The sequence below is a fragment of the Camelus ferus genome, chromosome 21, assembly GCF_009834535.1.
Source record: "Camelus ferus isolate YT-003-E chromosome 21, BCGSAC_Cfer_1.0, whole genome shotgun sequence".
NCBI lineage: Eukaryota > Metazoa > Chordata > Mammalia > Artiodactyla > Camelidae > Camelus > Camelus ferus.
The window spans coordinates 12,005,298-12,025,825 of NC_045716.1; the positions used below are offsets into that span (position 1 = coordinate 12,005,298).

The window sequence follows — 20,528 nt, forward strand, 5'->3', positions numbered from 1 at the left end:
GAGAAAATAGAGTTTCAGAGAGATTAAGTAACTTGTGGAAATTCACGCTGTCAGTAAGTGACGAAGCTCAGCTATGTTGCTGGGACTTTTACTTCATTGTAGAGAATTTCTCTACTGTGCTCTTACTCATTCACTCCTCCACTCACCCTCACTGAGCACTACCAAGCCCCAGACACTGAGCTCATTCAAGGATGGATGTGATTTCGTCCCAGCCCCTCCAGGATCTCACAGTCTGTTTATGTGCGACTCTCCTTGCTCCACTTCTGTATGGATTATGAGCTCCTTGAGGGTGGGACTGTGCTTTCTTCATCTCTGCATTTCCTGCAGCAACTAGACAGAATAAAAAGTGGGGGTGTGACAAGTATCTGTTGACTTGAAGCTTATCATTTGCCAATTAAATTTTCTCATGCTCAAGCCCTCTTGACAAGGAATTAGCAGCCCCTTAAAAGCAGGGGCCAGATCTTATCTGCCTGTGAGTCCCCTAAAACATCTGTCTGATAGTATCCAGCATAGATTATGCTCTAAGTGTACTGAAGTTGTTAATTTATAGCTCATGTCTACTTTCAAAAGTCACCATTGTTCTAACTTCCTGTTCCATGTCCTGCACTCAGTAAAAATAAAGCCAGCAACAATAGCTAATATTTATTGCTTGTGTAAGTACCAGCTATTTCATATGCATCTTTGCATTCGATCCATACAACAATCTTTAACATGGTTATTACTGCCCCCGTTTTAAAGATGAAGAAACAGAGGCTTTGAGACGATAAATAGCTGGCAAAGATCAAATAGCTAGGAAGTATGGAGTTAGGATTCAAACCTAGGTGTCCCTGGAGTCTGGCTAGTGCTTTTATCACTGCACTACACTGCCACCCAGTGGCGGGTTTCTGAATCCCGGGTCAGTCGCTTGTAATTTGACTCTCTTCCACTGCGCTTTTCTAGTTGCAGCTGTAACCGGCGAAGTGAACTTTAGAGAAGGCAGTGCCTGGTGATCAAATGAGAGGATATGTTGATAGAAATATATCAGTGTTATATGAAAAGAGCGAAACACTTATTCCTTCCGGTGGAATGAGCACTAGATTAATATCCAAAGACCTGTGTTGCTCTTCCCCGAAGTCACATGTCATGTAGATCATGTTCACACCCCTGGTTTTCCCCATTCCCAAAGGGGAAGAGTGGGCAAGATCAACTCTGAGGTCTCTTCCCTGGACAAGAATTCTGTAGGTTAAAGGACATAAAATGATATTATCTGCCGTCAAAAAGATATACTACAAGCCACCTGAGCAATCTAGAACATTTACAGCTGATATCATTAAGGTTTGTGTTTCATCACTTATTTCTCAGTCACTCATTCATGTATTCTATGGACAGTTATCACGAGCTCTGGTTTTCCACATTAAGTTTCAAGGCTAAATAATAAAACAATCCCTAAGAAGTATCTCACTAAAGTTTTAAATCACATATGCAACCAGCATGGTTGTTAACTCTGTAATCTCTAAAGCCCCTGTTCCCCTCACTCCTTTCTAGACCCCTTTTTCCACAAGAGGCAGCAGTTGCCCCCCACCCTGCAGGTATAGCCGCACTCAGTGTCTAGAACCAACCTTGCCCCTGGGCAGCAGCTGAAGTCAACAATGGGCCTTGGAACTGTCAACCTCGTCTGAGCCTGATCATCAGCTCTGGATCTGCACCTGTGTTTCTACCGCATTCTCCAAATTTACTCTCTGTATTTAGCCAAATAGTTTCTCTTCTTTTCCCACACACCAGAGTCTGTGAATTTTTAACCCTTCAGAACCCTGATTTTCACATGGTGTTTTGCAGAGTCCGAGGCTATATCAGAGGGGCTTGAGGGCCACCAAGTAAGCAGGGGTGGTGGGGCAGGTGGAACACTCAGTCTCCACTTCACAGTGCAATGTGAGGTTCCATCTTTTGAGTGGTTCCATAGACCGTTCCTTTTTAGTTAGAATGTCAGTTCCCTGTCTAGGACTTGATCTCTGCCTGTATTTCCCAGTCTCCTCCCTGCCTTTGCCCTCCAGGACCTGAATCCATTTCCCTGAACCTAAGTGGTGCTGAATTGCTTGTCTCTGGTTGCTGTGTCCCTCCTGCCCCCGCCTGTTGGGACACTATCCTGATGCAGATTACTGATCTCCCATTCACTTTGTCATTGACACTCTGGAGACCCAACTCCTAATGGCCAACCTCACCTTGGTGGGGAGAGGTGGGTCCTGGCACCAAGTCCCAATCCTAGCCCTGCCCTTCTGCCATGTCCCTACTCATCCAAGTTCTAAAATATAGCAAATGTGTGCCCTTGAAGCCCTGGCCTGGCTCACATCTATAGTTTACTTCTGCATTCCTCTGATTCCATGAAGACTCCTAGTCTTTATTTTTATCATTTGAGTTCAGACCAGCCGACTCATTTAAATTGATTATTTATACTATATCTTTGCAAAAAAATCTTGATAAAATTATATCCAACTCAAGTAAAAAGAGATTATACAAAAGAACAGAGGAGAATCAGCTAAATAGGTTGTAAGTTGATAACTGAGTGTCAGTGAATCCAGTAACTTACGAATTCACATGCAATCATGCACATCTACTTCATGGGTCACAGAAAAACATCCCTGAAGACCTTTCCAGTGGACAGCACTGCCTTGAAGTCCATGAAAATGGAGCATTAAGTATGGTGATAAAAACAACCCTTATCAATCTTCTGTTCTTTTTGGAGTGACTCAGTTTTTTGGCAGTTTTAGAGTAGGCTCAAGAGTATGACGACTTTCTAAAGTTACCCACAGATGTGATTCCTTGGTAAAAATCTCTTCCTCTACATCTGCACTTGGCCATTCCACTCCAGCAGCTCCCTTGGTATCACTACGAATTTAATTCAGCCCATGGTTGCTGGGTGCCCACCATTCACCAGATCTGGGTTAGGTTTCCATGTACCTCACCACACTGCCCTTCAGACAGGAAAACATGGTTCCCTATGTGAGTTAGTCAAATCCTTATTAAGGGCCTTAGATGGGACAGGTTAGTGTTTACAGAAGAGGGTTCAGAGCCTTTCATAGGTAACAAAAGGCTGTATCTATAACCCTGGCAGAACAAGACTGACGAAATTGAGACCAAAGCAATATCCCCAAGTGCATTTAATGCTGTAGTAATTCTCTGTGTATACTAGGAGTCACTTAACTCAGTTTTTTAAAATAGTAATGCCTCTTGTTTATTTTCAGACCATGTAAAAACACTTGTTAGAACGCATCCAATTTAAATTGTGCTTACTGACTTATTCATTCATTTGACAATTATTTTCAGACCCCCTTCCTTGGTGCCAGGCCCTGTTGCCTGGGATACAGTGTTGAAAAGAGCTGACAAGTTCCCTGCTCTCATGTGGTTGACATTATGTATTTTCTTGGGCTTAAATATGAAATTCTGGGAGATTCTGAAGAAGTTATTTTAGTGAAAATGTTCACTGATGATTTAATGTCTATGACTTACACCAATAGGTATACTTAATAAATGTTTGATAAATGGAGTTTATCTGCCAGATCCATGGATTTATTAATTACTCAAAAAGTTGAGCATTTCAAACTAAAATTCAGTATGTTAACTGGGCTATTTGTATGGATTCATACACTAAGGACCCACAATTGTCTGATGAGCAGGGGGGAGGGTATAGCTCAAGTGGCAGAGCACATGCCTAGCATGCCTGAGGTCCTGGGTTTAATCCCCAGTACCTCCACTGAAAAATCAAATAAGTAAGTAAACCTAATTACCTACCCCCTGCAAAACAAAAGAAAAAAAAAAAAAAAGAAAAGAAAAAAGTTTTAAAAACAAAAACAAATAAAACAGGTGGGCAAATACATAAAAGCCAATATATATTACTTTTCCATGAGGCATCACATAGGACTTCAAGAGGTTTTTTTTTTTTTAAAAAGGAAAATAGCTAAGCAAAATGAGCCTTACCCAATTAAAGCATTGCTTTGAGATAGCCTTGGATTTAAAGAAAGAATAGTCAATCAGTTTGTCAATAACCCAGCATTTGTTGATAAATAATAGACTATGTCAGAGAATTTAATGGTGAGAAAGACAGGATCCTAAGAGAAATACATAATGGCAATAATTTGTAGAAACCGTTTTTGAGGGAAATGGTAAATTAAAAATTCATTTCCTCATCCACTTGGCAAGAGCACCACCTCTTGAGATCCTGCAGTGTGAACTGTGGGAGACACAAAGATTTCTGGTTCTTGGGTTTTAGGAGCTCCCCATCCAGCAGGAGAGGGAAGAGATGACATGAGATATGACAGCATACGAGTTCAAGCAAAAAAATGGATGCCTTCAGGGGAGGGGACTTCAGGCTGCAGAGATCTGGAGAGGCTGTGTTCAGTTGGATCCTAGAGGGCAGGTGGGATTTTATTCAGTGAAAATAGAAAGAACTTTAGAGCAGTGTGAGCCAGGAACCAGAGGCAACAATACATGAGGTCAGTTCAGGGAATTCCTGGGGACTAATCTAGCTTGACCAGGAGGTTTTGAGGTTTCCTATGCTACAAAACTGTGGTTAAAAAAAACAAAAAACAACAACAACAAAAAAAGTGGGGATCTAAATGGAGGAAATAGTATTCTAGGACAGAAGATGATCGTCACAGTTTTAGATGTGTTGGGTTGAATTTGCAGGGACACCAGGATACTATAGAAAGTAGTCTCAGGCAGGAGGAAAGGGCAAAAATGAAATCCTGGGCTGCATTTACACAGAGAGGACAGTGAGAGTCAGGGGTGGCTGCAAGGTCTCTGAAGCAGCGGGTGTGGAGGGAAGAGGATGAAACTGAATTCTTCAGTGTGACTTCTACCTACACTCCTCTCTGCAAGCCCACCACCCTTCTCCCTGCCCTGGTACTTAACCACCTGTTGTGTTTGTTGGGAAATGCTGGCGACCTAGCAAAACACCAGACTTAGTGGGAGCGCCATCAGGATTTGTTGAGTACGTGAATGAACAAATCTGGTGCAAAACCAAGCTTCCACATCAACTTGGAGATCGTGACATTCTTGATTTGATTCTCCAGCCATCAAGTGCCCAGAACTGTTTGCCCCAGAGCGCGGAAGCCTGGATTGTTCTGACACTCGGGGAGAATTCATCGTTGGCTCCACCTGCCATTTCTCCTGTAACAAGGGCTTTCGGCTGGAGGGGTCCGACCACGTGGAATGCACAGCTTCTGGCAGATGGACAGCCCCTCCACCGACCTGTGAAGGTAAAGTAGGATACCCTCACTGAGACAGCTCTTTTTCTGGAAATTCCTTCAGCAAAAATAACACACACATACACTCTTCTGATGGGACAGGTACATGTTATATTATTATTCTTGTGAGAGCTCCACTTCTTGTCATTAAATGGGTTACCTATTGGGGTCTAGGAAACACAGCATATGAGTCAAAAATTTATAAGGAGTGAAAGGACTTTTTCACACTTGTGGATAAAAGATACACTGATCCTTAGGCACACATTTTCTTTACTCATTTTGGCCTCTTTTTCTCAAAGAGCTTTGAGAGTCGATTGAATGGTCTCCGTTGCTTCACTGCCAGGAGGGAGTACTAGGGTGCAGTCACTGGTCCAGTCTTTCAAATCAAGGAACTGAGGCTTAGAGAAATCAACTGTCATCTTTCTGCCACATGGCAAGTTAGTGACAAAGCCAGTGGCATCATCCACACTTCGTATTTCATGCCGACTTTTGGCCAGAGGACAATGCCACCTCTTAATGAGGCAGCAATGGGCAATCAATTGGCCTGTGCATATTTTGCTTTATACGGATTCTTATATTCCTGCACCAATTATTCTGGTTTTGTTTTCTTTTGTTTTGAACGTCAGTAACACTGATGTCCCCTCTCTCCCAATTTCTTCTGGCCAGGAGAATCATCTCTCTCAGGACAGTTTTAAATCACTGTTTTCGCCTGGTTTTCCACACCTGAGATGAATGGTTTTCCTTAAGTTCCTTGAAGAGCTATTGCTAGAGCCTCTCTGATTATGAAAGGAGTGCAAGTTGGTTATTCCTTGTCAGTCTTAACTCTGTTATGCTCTTTTTAATGGGAGGCTCTCTAAATTGCAACATTTTCTCAAAACAGACATAGTAGCAGCTTCTAATCTGGAGGTGCAATGTCCAGCCCTCATTCCTCCAGAGAAGGGAAGAATGTCCTGCCAGCATCACCTGGGAAACTTTGGTTTAAATACCACTTGTCACTTTGGATGCAAAGCTGGATTCACACTCATGGGAGACAGCACTCTCAGATGCAGACCTTCTGGACAATGGACAGCAGCAGCGCCAGCATGCAGAGGTAATGTGAAAAGAAGCAGGCAGTCCTGATGCTATCTTCTAGCAAGCTAGTCATTGTGTGTGACTGTCGAAATTGCATCCAACTCCAAGACCACTTCTAGCGTCTGCTTCTCCATGAAACTCACATCAATCCCAATTAGAAGGGATGTATAGCAGGCATACCGCTTGTCCCCTTCCTTATGTCACAAGCTAATGGCCTGGTACTCAAAGACCTAAAGGAGGAAACATTTGTAACTGTCCAAAATGTGTTAGAACAATAAGCTTGCTGAACACGAAACCAGCTACATGAAATGTGAAATACAAGTTGCGATTCTGTTAATGATGCAACAGTGTAGACATCTCATATTTTCATAATTGGAACCTAAATAAAAAGAGAAATCATGTATGATACCTCTTGAAGACCTGTCGCCCTACGCATGAAGCACGACGTCTCTTTGATCATTGCATTCCCTGTGAAACACAGTACAGCACTTTGCAAATGGCATTATGACTCAATAACATTTATTTGGGCTAAATTCAGATTTCCGAGTTGAGTTAAATTTGAGTAAAATTTAGTTCCCTATCCACAAATTTGGGGGAACAACCTGAAATTCTCTGAAAAATAGTTTAAAGAGGGTGGCAGTCTCTACTTCTTTCAAACTTTCAGAGGCCAGCTGTGCTGAACACTTATTACTTTAGAAAACATGTGTTCACATGACAGCTAATTGCCAATGGTAGTAATGATAACATTTAGAACAGCATTTTTAAGGAGCAAAATTTTGTTTTTTAATATTTTTTTCTTTTTTGTATTTTTTTTGTTGGAGGGGAGGTAATTAGGTTTATTTACTTACTTATTTTAAGAGGAGGTACTGGGGATTGAACCCAGGACATCAGGCATAGCTAAACATGCTCTCTACCACTGAGCTATACCCCCCAACCCTGAAAGGCAGGGATTTATTGAATGTTACTATGTGCCCATCCTCATCTACTGGCAATACTAGCCTGGTTTCACATGAAACCATAATCTCTTTACTTTCATTCTATGTTTGTTATTCATGCATTCTTTTTTTCTGCAGCTGTCAAATGCTCTGAGCTACACATTATTGAGCCAATAGTGATGAACTGCTCCAGCCCCTGGGGGAAGTTCAGCTACGGAACAACCTGCAGCTTCTATTGTCCAGGGGGTCAATCACTTAATGGCTCAGAGAGAACAGCCTGTCAAGAGAATGGCTGGTGGTCGACTTCTGTGCCAACCTGCCAAGGTATATTTCTCAGATGGGTTAGGAAGTCACTTTGATATGGGAAATAATAAAATCAGAATTTCTCCTCTGTGTATTTTTGACAATGGTCTCATTTTCCATCACTGGGTTTCCCCTGCGTTTAATAAGTGCTTCACAATGACTCAAACGGAAGCTCCTTGCCTTATGCAGAGCAGTGGGAATCAAATTCAGTGACTCTGTTGACAATCACCATTCCTTTTTCAAAGCTCCAGCTTGTGAAATGAATCCTCTCATTTCTTTACAATCTGTGTGTGTTACACCTTGAAGTTTCAAAATGTTTTAAACTGGAGGTGATTTAAGGCAGACTCCTAATTTATTATCTCAGAAGACTTTTGTTTACCATATTCCTCTACCATAGGCTTTCTTTAATTAAGCTCCATCTGTTTGTAAGGTTTATTTCACCCTCCTCCCATTTTTTTTTCACTTTTTTTCTCCAGCAGCTTGTTTTAACTACTTTTTCTTTCTTTCTTTCTTTTTTTTGGGCACAACTGAATCTTCAATTGTCCCCCGTAAAATTACCTACAGTTTCATTTATCGAAACTTCCACTTATTCTGTCTATCATTTAATCACTGAATTCCTTCTGTTGGGTCCTTACCCTGACTCCTTCAGAAATTATGTTTGATATTTAAGCATTAGGAAGAAAATTAGGCCCTGTGTCCCATTCTGTTGCAGTGATTTTATGACTTCCAGATCTTCTTGTGCTGGGCTGTTAGCTCTGCCAGGAATCTTTGATGACCTACTTCATCTCACCTCTTAGAGTTCTGGGGACCCTCCTGGGGGAATGATGGTCTTCTGCACAATACACTTCTTATGTCTTGCACGTGTGTGTGTTTGCTTTACAGCAGGGCCACTGACTGTCAAGGAAGCCCTGACTTATTTTGGTGGAGCAGTGGCTTCTACAACAGGTTTAGTGGTGTGTGGGACGCTCCTGGCTCTGCTAAGAAGGCGGTGCAGACAAAAAGGTAAATAGGAAAGAGTATTCTTATTTTCTTCCCTCATGTGATTTTGGGTGGGGCAGTGAAACCACAGCTTCAGTAGTACCTGTCTAAAAACATTTGCATTGAAAGAAAACAAGACTAAGATAACTGATCTTGAGAACCAACTGCACATCAGAACCTTTTAGAAAAATAGAGAATTTTTATAAAAATATAGGTCCTCATAATATGGAGATCTGGTGATGGGCCTATAAATCTGAATTTTTCAAAAGCCCCCCGCCCCTCCACCAGATTTTGATGAAGACAAGTTGCACGTTGGCATTTGGGGGCCTCTGAGTTACGGCCAAAACTAATTAGAAAGGAGTTACTCTTACTTCCTTCACTCATTTTTTCATGCAATAGCCATTTATTGATCATCTGTGTTAGGTAGTGAGACACAGAATGATGGTCCCTGACGTTAAGGAATGTATAATCTAGTAGGAGAGATAGACAAGTTAAATCAGTGCTAACACTGAAGTGTAGCAAGTGTGTTTGGGCAAAAATACAACCCAAGTTATTACAGGAACACAAAATAAAGGAGTCCTAACCAACTGATAGGGCAGAAAGACTCTTTTAAGCTTACCTTTGAAGAATAAGAGGGATTTTTCCTAAGAGAGAAAACTGAAAAAGAGCTCCAGCAGAAATAATGGCATGTGAAAAGACCTAAAACAGTGAAATAGCTAGAAAAGTGCTATGTTCCACAGTTTTTTTTTTTGCATCTGAATCAGAAAAAAAAAAAAAAAACTGGTGGAGGAAGTGAAAAACGAAGCTAGTGTGAAGAGCTGCTGCTTTATCAATGATTTAGTATGAAAAGCTAAGAGATATATACATGCTCACGAAAACTTGTGGGGCTACTTCAGGCTTTAAGCAAGAAAGGGACCAAAATGGATGAAGACCTTCTATAAGGGAAACTGTGTTTACCAGACTGTTCATCAAAAAATAGATCTAGCCTAGGAATAAAAAAGAGAGACTCATCCCGTAAGGGTTACAACATCCTTTCACTGCCTGCCCCAGATGTTGGGCCTGCCCATACGCTGAGAAACCTCTTTTAATAAGACGCTGGGGACCATCACTATTCTTCATGGAAAGTAATGAGGGGTGTCAGAGCGGTCAGGATGCTCAAATCCAAGAACTGAAAGTGGCGATGTTAATAGTACCTGACAGCGTTCTCATGGAGTTGAGGAGTTTCAAGACCTATTTTTAAGTGCTCGGCGGAAGAACCCCTGGTTCCCTCCTCACATGCTCTCTTCCTTCACAAAGGCACCATTGCATTAGGCTGGTTTTCTAAAGCTGCTTCATACACTCTGTAAGTGGGTGAATAGGGCAATGGACAAACAGCAACACTGCTTCAAGATCAAAGAGCTACAACCAATCCCTCCATGTAACATTCGTGCTTGCTTAACCAAATCCAGAAGCAGAGGCGAGAGCTCCTAAGACCTGGGTCTTAATTTCTGCCACTATGTAGGAGTCATTTTCCCCAAGTCCTTTTTTTCCCTTAGTTTTGAGACATTTCCAGGGAACCCTCTGAACCATGCAGAGGGACCAGCAGCCACCCATCCTCTAATATCTTTATACGAAATAAATTCCTTTGTAGGGAGGGGGAATTTTCCCTTGACCTGTCCCAATTTGATTTTAAACTTTCTAGGACTCTATGTTCCCACACTAGGATAATGCTGTATACTATATCCCCCTCCTGCAAATTCAAAATGCACATTATTAGCACATTGAAGGCTCAATCATCCCCTGGAATAAATATACTTGTTCATCTTCACTTCACTTAATATTTTCTAAACTTATTTAGCCAGGAGATGCTTTTCTCCTTTTATCTACCCATGGGATGATTGACAGACTTGCTGCCATGTTTGAAGCTTCCACTATCAGAGTCCATTGTTTGGATTAAGACAGAAGGCCCCTGATCACATATGTGACCAGGGAAGGAAAATATCCACTGTTATGTCGACTTGGATTTGTTTATGTGATTATCTAGTCCCACTAATGGCTGAGGGAGTGTGACAGGATGCAAAGATAGGGGCCCTCAAGTGCCAAAGAAATGGATTTCGAGAACCAATGATCTCAACAACCACCAAGAGTAGCCAAGAGACTGAAGGCAGGGACCAGAGGTAGGAGAAGAGGTTGAAAGGGAAGAGGGAGAAAGACGAGAGGTCTCTGGAGTTACATATTATCAAATATTTAACTTAGCCTTAAAAAGGTCCTAGCTCTCAGGGGGGGATTGTTCCCCATACGTCCCTTATAATGAGCCCATCTGAAAATCAGCCTGCTGACTTTCCCCAGTAATTCCTATCACTGATGACCTTTCTCCTCCATCCCATTTTTTTCTTTTAAACCAATCTTTTGTGTCTTCTTGCTTATTTCAGATGAGGGGGAAAGTCCCTTGAATCCTCAAAGGTAAGATGGAAAATTTTCATGATTAAGTGTTTCTAGTTTGGCTTTTTAATTCACTGTAATATGTCAGAAGGATTATACATACACTACCACCTCTCTTCTGCAACAGATCTTTGGCAATGTCCCCTTTACTAAATTCTGGAGCAAAATATACACATAATATATCTTAACAACACATGATGTTTGTAAGGAACAGTAAGTGCCCTAATCATAATATAAAGGAGAAATACAAGGGAAAGTGACTTGTAATAGAAATAAAATGCGAAAGCTGGGGCATCTCACTGGCAGACGCTGTGAGGTTATCAGAGGCCTGCACCTTCGTTCAATTAGAATCACTATGAAGGCAACAACCTTAAAGGCCAACTGACAAGAATATTCCACTTAGTGACTCAAACAGTATCAGAAGTGTTGCCAGAACCAACCTGATTTTTCAAAATGATGAGAGACTCTGGTAAAGAGTTGGAAAACCTGTCATTATCTTCCCTCAGATGGCAGGTGCATTTTTAAAGATGCACCAAAAAACTAACATTTATGTATAAAGCAGTTAAGTTCCGGGCTCAGAGATTTTTCGCCTCCTTGAATATTGAGTAGAAATTCGAAAGTTACATGGAGTGTGCAAGACAGTTCTTTTGTGGCCCATGCCTATTAGACCATCCAGCACCCCTGGCCCCTGCCCTAATGTCAATAGTAAGTCTTGATCACTATGAAAATTAAAAAAAAAAAATGCCCGTAGGGAGCAGTAATACCATTCTTTGAAAACTATAGCCAAAACAACACGGATGGGCCTGGAGACTGTCATTCTAAGTGAAGTAAGCCAGAGAGAGAAAGAAAAATACCATATGACATCACTTATATGTGGAATCAAAAAAAAAAAAAAAAAGACAAACGAACTTATTTACAAAACAGAAACAGACTCACAGACATAGAAAACAAACTTAGGGTTACTAGGGAGGAAGGGCATGGGAGGGGGTAAACTAGGAGTTTGAGATTTGCAGATACTAGCTAATATATATAAAATAGATAAACAACAAGTTTATAGTGTATAGCACGGGGAACTATATTCAATATCTTGTAGTAACTTACGGTGAAAAAGAATATGAAATGAATTATATGTCTGTTCCTATATGACTAAAGCATTGTGCTGTACACCAGAAATTGACACAGCATTGTAAACTGACTATACTTCAATAAAAATATATTTAAAAAAAAACCCATAGCCAAATGATCAAGTATCAAGGCTTGAATTTTGTAAGGATTTCCTCTCACCAAGAAGAGGCTGCAGTAGGGGGGATAGCAGGTGCTCAGGACCTAAATCATCAACACTAATTTAACCTGGGTATAAGCTGCAGTGCAAATTATCCAGGGCTGTTAAGTGGGATCTAGAAAATTTCTTTGGCTATTCTTCTCCTCTAAAAGCAGAGCATTCCAGGGGTGGGGTGGTAATCCACAGTCTCTGGAGGAACTCTGTGCAGGATTGTGGTCAAGAACTGAGCATCATATGGAAGGTCATCCTTGTGTTTCTGTTCTTCAGCCACCCAGGAAAATATGGAGTTTTTACAAATGCTGCCTTTGACCCCACCCCTTAAGGTAAGTTACCTCTGAAGGTATTTTTGGAGGAAATAGAAGAGTAGGGGAAAGAGGAAGAATATAAAGTTTGACTTTTCTTTATCATGAGTTAAATTTTAAGTGTGTATTATATTTCCAAGCCGTGGAGGAAGCTGTGGTGGCAGTCGGGGACAGATATGGCAGTGGAGTGACAGCATTAAGTGAGTTCATAGGAGGATTTCCATTTCCTCCAGGATAGAAATGTTCTAATAAGATGTAACTTATTTCAGGATGTATGACATCTCCGTGAGATGGCCCGTAGGTGGTACTGACACTGTGACCTTGCTTGATAACCAGAAGTCATGACTGCTGGAAAGAGTTTATGGAGTCAATTCCCTATGTAGCTTTCCGGGAAAACAAAGATAATCTGACCCCTCTTTCCCAAAAGCTCCAGGAGTCTTTGAGCTTCCAAAGGAAAGTAGCCCAGATGGCAGAGTATCTAGAATCTAGGAAAAAATTATACTGAGCCTCAGGGGGTACATATGAAGAGAGCTTTTTCTTTTTTTAAGGAAAATATAATTATTTTTATTTTTTGTCTCATTTTCAGAGAACTGTCCTCTTGGTCACCTCACTCAACCTCTACAGGATCCTAGTTTTGAACTTCAGGCTTCCTGATAGACTTGACTGTAACTGTTGCATATTTGCTGCAGTTTTCTGTAAATATTTGTGAATAAAGGACATGGAATTTCCTTTAGAGTAGCTCTGGAACAGAGCAGAAGGATTGTACCACAAGCCCACCCTCTCCACCCCCCACCCCTTCCTGCTTCATTTCCTCTTCCTCTGACATGAGCCTCAGAAGCTAGGACGGAATGTTTCCTTGGTTGGTCTGCGGGCTTTGCCCCAGCTGTCACCTGAGATACTAATTAGCTAGAGCCGGGAACATCTGACTCACCAGAAGACCAGGCTGTGTAAAAATAAAATTGCCTCTTTACTTTGGGGTTGGAGGAAGGCATCCTCTACTTTGTTGGAAGGCAGGTGGCGTCTCTGACTTGAGGGAGTTTCTGGAGGATCTCCTGGGGTCTTCAGTGCTTGCTATTTGTGAAGTCTTTTAAACCTCTGCTGTAAGGTTTCCAGAGAAGCCTCTGGATGGCACCAGAGGCTGCAGATGACCAAGAATTAAGACAGGGAGGTACACATCACTCTCCCCCAAAGAACCCAAAGACTGATACTTCAAATTTCTAAATAAAATGATTCACCCAAATGCCATGTTATATTATTTGATGCTTTGTTCAATAAGGTCTGTGTCCATCAGTCTGTTTACATCAATGTAATGAATGCACAATTACATTTGTCCCAATTACAACTCAGCCCTTCAGCCAGCAAATATATACTGTACCATCCCCTCAAACACACAAGAAGAAAACCAGAGAAGCAGAAAAAGTCCTCATCACCTGAATGTTCTATAGGAAAGAAGAGTGGGGTTTTACTCATTCTTTAAATCTCATGTTTAATAAATAGATTGTTGAAAGTTACATACTGGTTATCTGAAACGGATGCAAAAAATAGAGAGCCAATGTAACTGTCGTGGCTCTGTGAAATGTGAGGCAATGAACATGTCACAAAGACTAGGTAAACATGCAAATAAAATGCAAATAAAACATGGAAATAAAAATGGTGAAACAGTCCAACTAAAGGTTACAAGAATTTTGCAAGAATTTTGGTAGAAGCTTGGGATTTAGGGACACATTGCTTTTAAAAAGCTTCTCTGCTATACTGTCAACAGCATCTCTAACTGCTAATTTTATGCCAATCGCTAAGCTCGGAATTACAGGATGATGATTATCAGCCCTGTCTCCTGAGTCAGAATCTACATTTTGTAAAATCTTCCCAGGGAATTCTAGTGGTTTACCAGCTTTGTGAACCACTGATATTATAGATACAGAAGAAAAAGGCACTGTTCCTGCTGTTGACTAGTTTATAATCTAGTTGGGGATACAACAGACACCCAAATAAAGTGACAGAGGGTAATCAACATGAGCATATTATTGGAAGAGTGTGGGAGGAATTCATAAAATGGAAAAGTCAGTTTGGTTCAGAATCAAGGAGAGAGCTAGAACTCCGACTGGACTTTAAAAGAGTGGACAGCCAAGAGGAAAAAAGAATGGCATTCTAAGTTGATCAGATAATATCAGACCAGGGGCTAAGACAGAAGACTGTGTGTAGGAGAGCAATGCTATTGAGGAGACTGACATGATGGAGACCTCACGTCAGGTGCTAGATTACAATTTATTCAATCTGTTGACACAAATCTTAAGACAGAAGATTGGAGGCATGCAGATTCAGGAGACCCGCGAAAGTCATGATGATGCTTCAGATGATATAATTCTGAGATTCCCTATAAATAGCAAAATCATATCTTACGGCCGTGTGAAACAGTCAAATTCTCCAAGATATACAAGGGGCCCTGCAGGCAGGAAAAACATAATCATAGTAATAAGTACGTGCTGTGTGCTTTCCAACTGCTAGGAATTATACACTTCACAGTGTTCTTTTATCCTTCCAGCAACCCTTTCGGGGAAAACTATTTATCCCTCCTGATTTTGCAGATGTCAAAACTGAGCTCCAGACAGGCTGTGTGACCTATCCAAGAGAACACAGCCAGTACAGTGAAATTGAAATCTGGTCTCATTCTCTCAGTGAAGAATCTCTAAGCCCTCTGCTCTGTCGCTGCCTTTGCTGGCCACAGGCTTTTACCAAAACAGACCTGTGCGTGGGTAGAAGTCAGCAAAGTGGGGCGGGCAGCAGACCCCAGTTCATGTGCTCATCCCCTTGCCTCCTCACCACCTGAAAATACAGTATTTCTGTGCCCTGTAATAGGGCACAATGCCCTTTCCCAGATCAGAAGGAGTGGTGTGGTTAAGGGTTTTGGGTCCCATTACACTGGGAAGTGCAGAGGGTCTGGCAAGTGTGCACTTTGCCCCAGGTGGTTTTTATGATGGCTGGTGAGGGGCTAGTGCTCCGTGGGGTGAGCAGGGGGAAGCGTGGGAGGACAGTTCTGCTCCGCCTGCTGGAGCCTCTGATCTCTGCCCTTTCTTCATCTGTAGTAAAACAGTCACTAGCCTGGTGGCCCTCCCTAATCCCTCCTGTCTTCTGGGGCAGTGACCTAGCCAACCCCTAGCCTGGAAAGGTCCCGGGAGGTGGGGACAGCCCCAGGCTGCAGCTGCCGCAGCGCCTGGGGGAGCTGAAGGGGAGGAGGACGCTGCCACCCGCAGCCTCCCGGAGCGCACTGCAGCCCCGACGGTGGACAACCCCGAGGAGCCGGGGGACGCTCGCTCTGCTGAGGCAGCCCTACTCACCCCTGGGTGGTGGCGGCGGGCAGGAGCAGGAAAGGAGCCATGCTTCCAGGTTGCCCTTGCCTCTGGGTCCTCCTGGTCTTGGGCACCAGCTGGGCAGGCTGGGGGAGCCCAGGGGCTGAGGCAGCGCGGCTAAGGCAGTTCTACGTGGCTGCTCAGAGCATCAGCTGGAACTACCACCCTGAGCCCACACACACTAGGTAAGGCAGGTGTGGTGTCCGGGTGGGCTTCTCTAGGGAGGATAAGCCATTTCTTTTAGAGAGCACTCTTTGCAATTCCACGGCTTTTTTTTTTTTTTTTTTACACTTCAAGTAAGTAAATACAATTAATAGGAGAGCATAGTAAATAAAATAAACTTGGTGGATGCCACTCTTGCCTCCAGTAATACAGTTTATCATTCTGAGGATATAGAAAATATTCAGTTTGATGGCGAGATGCTGCTTTCAAGAGTTTGTTGTTGATAAAGTTTTGTTAGTATGATTGATTGATGGTTAAATATATTAATTGATTCAAAAGCACCAGGCAACTACCTCCTCATTAGCCCTTCCTGCAAACTCCTGTTCCAGATTTTTAGTATTCCAGTGTTTTTCTTAAACTTCTAGTTACATCTTAGTTTTTTCATTGTCCACATAGCTTTATCTTCTAAAACTAAAGATGTACACCTTGTACTTTATTATAAGCAGATTATTTAACAACAATTGCCATAATTTTGTTGCTTTCTTATAAATGACTTTCAAAACATCATCAGTCCATAAAAATGCAACACTGTTGTTCTTTTACCTTTTTTCTGCTTCATGTGACAATTTTTCTCTCATTCTTAATCACTTTTTCAGATATAGTCTACTCTGGCTGTTTTGGTAGAGTCACTATTAAGGCACATATAACTAAGAGGGGGGTTAAATTATAAAACTATATTTGAGTTGCAAACTATTCTTCCTAATTGAAAGGTTAAAAATAAGACTTCTCAAAAATGTAACAAATCATAGGTTCTACTCAATATTTCCAGTTACTCATATTTTTATTTAGTTTAATGGTAAACCTCTTAGTGTGGCTGAGTTTTTTTTTAACTTAGCATTACAGTTTAAATGATTGTGAAAGATGTGTTCCTCTTTTACAATTTCGAAACAAAAGCAATCTGTCAAGAAAATAGTGTAATATTTTAAGTCTTTTAATGTATCACATCAACCCTTTTAAAATCTTTTCCTTATAACTGGGTTATTTTGAACGGCATTACATACTACACATACTATGGTCTTGTAATAATAAGAAATCCCTCTTTTTAAAAAACGATTTAAAATATTGCATCTCAAGGTGATAATCTAGGTCACACCCTCACCGTTAGGGAACTGCCACTAGCTAAAACCCCAAAGGAAATAACAGTCTTTCCAACATTAATTTTTCTTGCTCATGGGTAGAACTCTAACTTGGTTGCTGGCTTTCCTGTGTCATGCTGTGCTCATGCTCATGCTCAGAGTTTGTTCTTTCTTCTGTAGTTAACGCTGAGAATAACAAGCAGAATACTGGAGGCAGAACCACAAAGGGCAGAAACCTGATTCACATGGTGAATTCACATAGGGAGCCATGACTGGTCATCCTATCCTCTCAGTTGAGTTTCCAGAATTCTTGATGAGCTGTTCCTCTGGTATCAATACTGAGTCAAAAATCATACAGTGATAATCCAGAACAAATGTCAATGTTTTTGAACCTCAAATGACATAATTTATTTCTACTATTTGTATGTGAAAAATCTAACCTGTATTTCTGGCTGCTTAAACTAAGAACTTGTTCTAAATTATCCTACACCTAGAGCTTATGATACTATAAGGAAATCAACACAGACAACTCTATTCTTTGCTAAAGTATATTTTAGTACAAAGCAAAGATTTTTCTTCTGATTTCATATAATGTTAGCAGGACAATGCCTTTTAGAGGTGAAATATATCTTTTAGTCTTGCTCCAGGTCTGGAATGAATATTTTTGAAAATTTCCCTAAAGAAACATGTTCAATCACGTACATGTACATAGTAACAGGTATTGAAAATATATATATATATTTTTTTTCCCTCTAGGATTCTAGTTTATATGATTTTTATTATGAAAAATCATCTTTAAATAGTCCTTATAAATGCAAAATTAACATGTATATATAGTTTGAATTCATATCATCTTTAATTTTCTTTTCAGACAGATTTTTCAATAGCAATTCAATTGTTCAAATCAAAATAAATATACCTTAGTATGCACATACAATATACACAAGGAAATATATTAAGAAACATACCTCTATTAAAATTATTCCACATAAAAGACTGATTTTTCTTAGTAAAGATTTTACATCATCACCTATATTCCTGTATTTAAATATTTAGGGTTAGGGAAGGGAGCTACTTTTCAATTATACCGAAAAAAAAGACAAATAAATAAAAATAGATGTCCATGTTAAGGACACAAGCTAACATATAGAGTCCTATGGTTTTTGGGCTATAAAACTCTAAGAGGTTGTTTAATTCATTTTCAACTTTCATGTTTTAACGTCCTACTTTTCCCCACACCCTAAGCACCAACACCCCTAGCAAAGAGTTGTCTAATTTCCACTTGAATGCTTCCAGTGACTGACAACCCACTACCTTCAATAGCTAGCCATTCCCCAAATACTCATGCCTCCTTTAATTCTGCCTCCAAATATTAACACATTTTAAAAATTATGAGAATTACTACAATTACAGATTTTTTTTTCTGCGAGGAAAACCTGAAAACCAACTTTTGTTATACTTTTAAAATATTATTAGCTAACAAGCATTGAATATTTACAATATGCCAGCTCTAAACCCCTGCAAGTATCAATTTATTTAAAACTTGTAACAATTCCATGAGGGAGCTTTTACTATTATTCCCAGCTCACAATTTATAGAAACAGAGGCATAAATGGATTAAATAAACTTTTCAAGATTATACAGCTAACAAGGGGTAGATACAGGAGTCAAACCCAGACACTGAGTCTACTGCCAGTTCTCTTAGCTTCTGTGCTTCATAGACGTCATGGCACATGTGATTCGTATCCCTCTCTGTTATGCCCTAGTTAGGGCTGGGGCCATTCTCTGGATTACGAAGCATAACAAAGCCAATATGGTCAACTGGTTTAGATATTTGTAAGAAATTTCCCCCAATTCTCTTTCCTTTTACCTTCATCTTTGAGTTTAAGACAAGGATAGGAATGATGTGCTCATCTTTAGACACAGAAGAAAAAAGATAGGCAATTATTCCAGTACTCTCCCAGCCTCTCTCCCTCTCTCTCTGAATTCCTTTCCATGAAAACAGTCAGTCCTATGAATCTATGGAGGTGAAACCTGCAGATACGGAGGGCTGACTTTACTACTCTGTTTTATATAAAAGACCTGAACACCCACAGATTTTGGTGTCCACAGTGGGGGAGGGGGTGGTTCCTGGAACCAACGCCCCTCCTGCCCCCACCCCGTGGATCCCAAGGGATAACTGTACAATGGATTCACCTTTTCAAATCTTGCTCTGCCATTGATCAACAGTTTCTCCTCCAACAAGTTAAACTTTCCAAGACTTAGTTTGTTCATTTGTTTGTTTCTAATGCGAATTCCAGGGCTTTTACTCTATTAGCCATTTTCTACTTCCCAACTAGTAACAGTTCAGCAAATCAATAGTTCTTTACAATGTTCCCCACTAGCTTAAAACTGTATTTGATTGATGAGTTGAAAAATAGCTCACATATTTATCCATAAAGGATTTGGTCACATCTTTAATCATTGAAAATCTAAACCTAAAGTTTGGGCTCACACTATGATCTTGGGTTCTTTTTTAGCAAATTGATTCTGAGTAATAGGATTAGTGAAGGCAGACTAAATTTCTGAAAGAATGGCTATCACAACAGAATATTCTTGAAAAAACCAGTAATTATTTTAACCTCACTTATGGTTCATATTTATAAAATCTAGTTTCTAAAATGAAGTTAAAATTCTGTTATTCCTAGTACAAATCTGAGGACATGAGAGATCTATTTTTTTTTTTTTTGTAATGTGAGCAGTAGATGTCACATAAGCCTTTCAAATTCATTTGGTATTTGATTTTCAGTTTAAATTCTTCTGCAACCTCCTTTAAGAAAATTGTCTACAGAGAGTATGAAGCATATTTTCAGAAAGAAAAACCACGATCCAGAACTTCAGGTAAGCCTGAAATGTATTTTGTAATTTTAAAGAGAAAGCTCTATGGATAACTTGATATTCATAAAATGTACAAAATATTACTTAGTGACATTTATAGAAATGTGTGTTTTTATCCAGTGTGGCTGGATGGTTTGTAGGGTCCTTATTCATAATACTGAATTTCAAAACAGTGACAGCAAAGTATTAAGCCAGGCAGGGAGCTTTTCTGAGCGTGGGGCCCTGTGCAATTGCGCGGGTCACTTGCCCTTGAAGCTGGCTGTTTTCAACCTTGATAAAAAAGCTCAACAAAACCTTTAAGTGTTTTAATTTTATTCGCTCATCTAACAGACTATTAATGAGCACCTACTGTGTGCCGGGCACTGAACTAGGCACTACGGATGCCACAGTGGACAAGACACACACATCTCTTGCCTTCCTGGAGCTTACGGTCCAGTTTAAGGAGCACAGATGAGGCTTAACAAATGGTCTTTTGCTTCCATCTGGCTCCCTAGA

General features: G+C 40.6%; 2 protein-coding genes across 2 annotated transcripts in view; both read left to right on the forward strand.

Annotated features, from left to right (window-relative positions):
- The window catches only part of SELP (selectin P), a 36,573-nt gene extending 22,822 nt beyond the window's left edge, over nt 1–13,751 (forward strand). The window contains 7 exon segments of the mRNA XM_032463776.1: nt 5,046–5,231; nt 6,100–6,309; nt 7,364–7,549; nt 8,411–8,530; nt 10,918–10,948; nt 12,477–12,532; nt 13,098–13,751. Coding sequence (XP_032319667.1) covers nt 5,046–5,231; nt 6,100–6,309; nt 7,364–7,549; nt 8,411–8,530; nt 10,918–10,948; nt 12,477–12,531 — 788 coding nt within the window. The 3' untranslated portion in view covers nt 12,532; nt 13,098–13,751.
- A 1,904-nt stretch (nt 13,752–15,655) lies between these two features.
- Nucleotides 15,656–20,528, forward strand: part of F5 (coagulation factor V) — a 63,721-nt gene continuing 58,848 nt past the window's right edge. The window contains exons 1-2 of the mRNA XM_014556032.2: nt 15,656–16,043; nt 19,945–20,036. Coding sequence (XP_014411518.2) covers nt 15,886–16,043; nt 19,945–20,036 — 250 coding nt within the window. The 5' untranslated portion in view covers nt 15,656–15,885. The remainder of the gene's footprint in view (nt 16,044–19,944; nt 20,037–20,528) is intronic.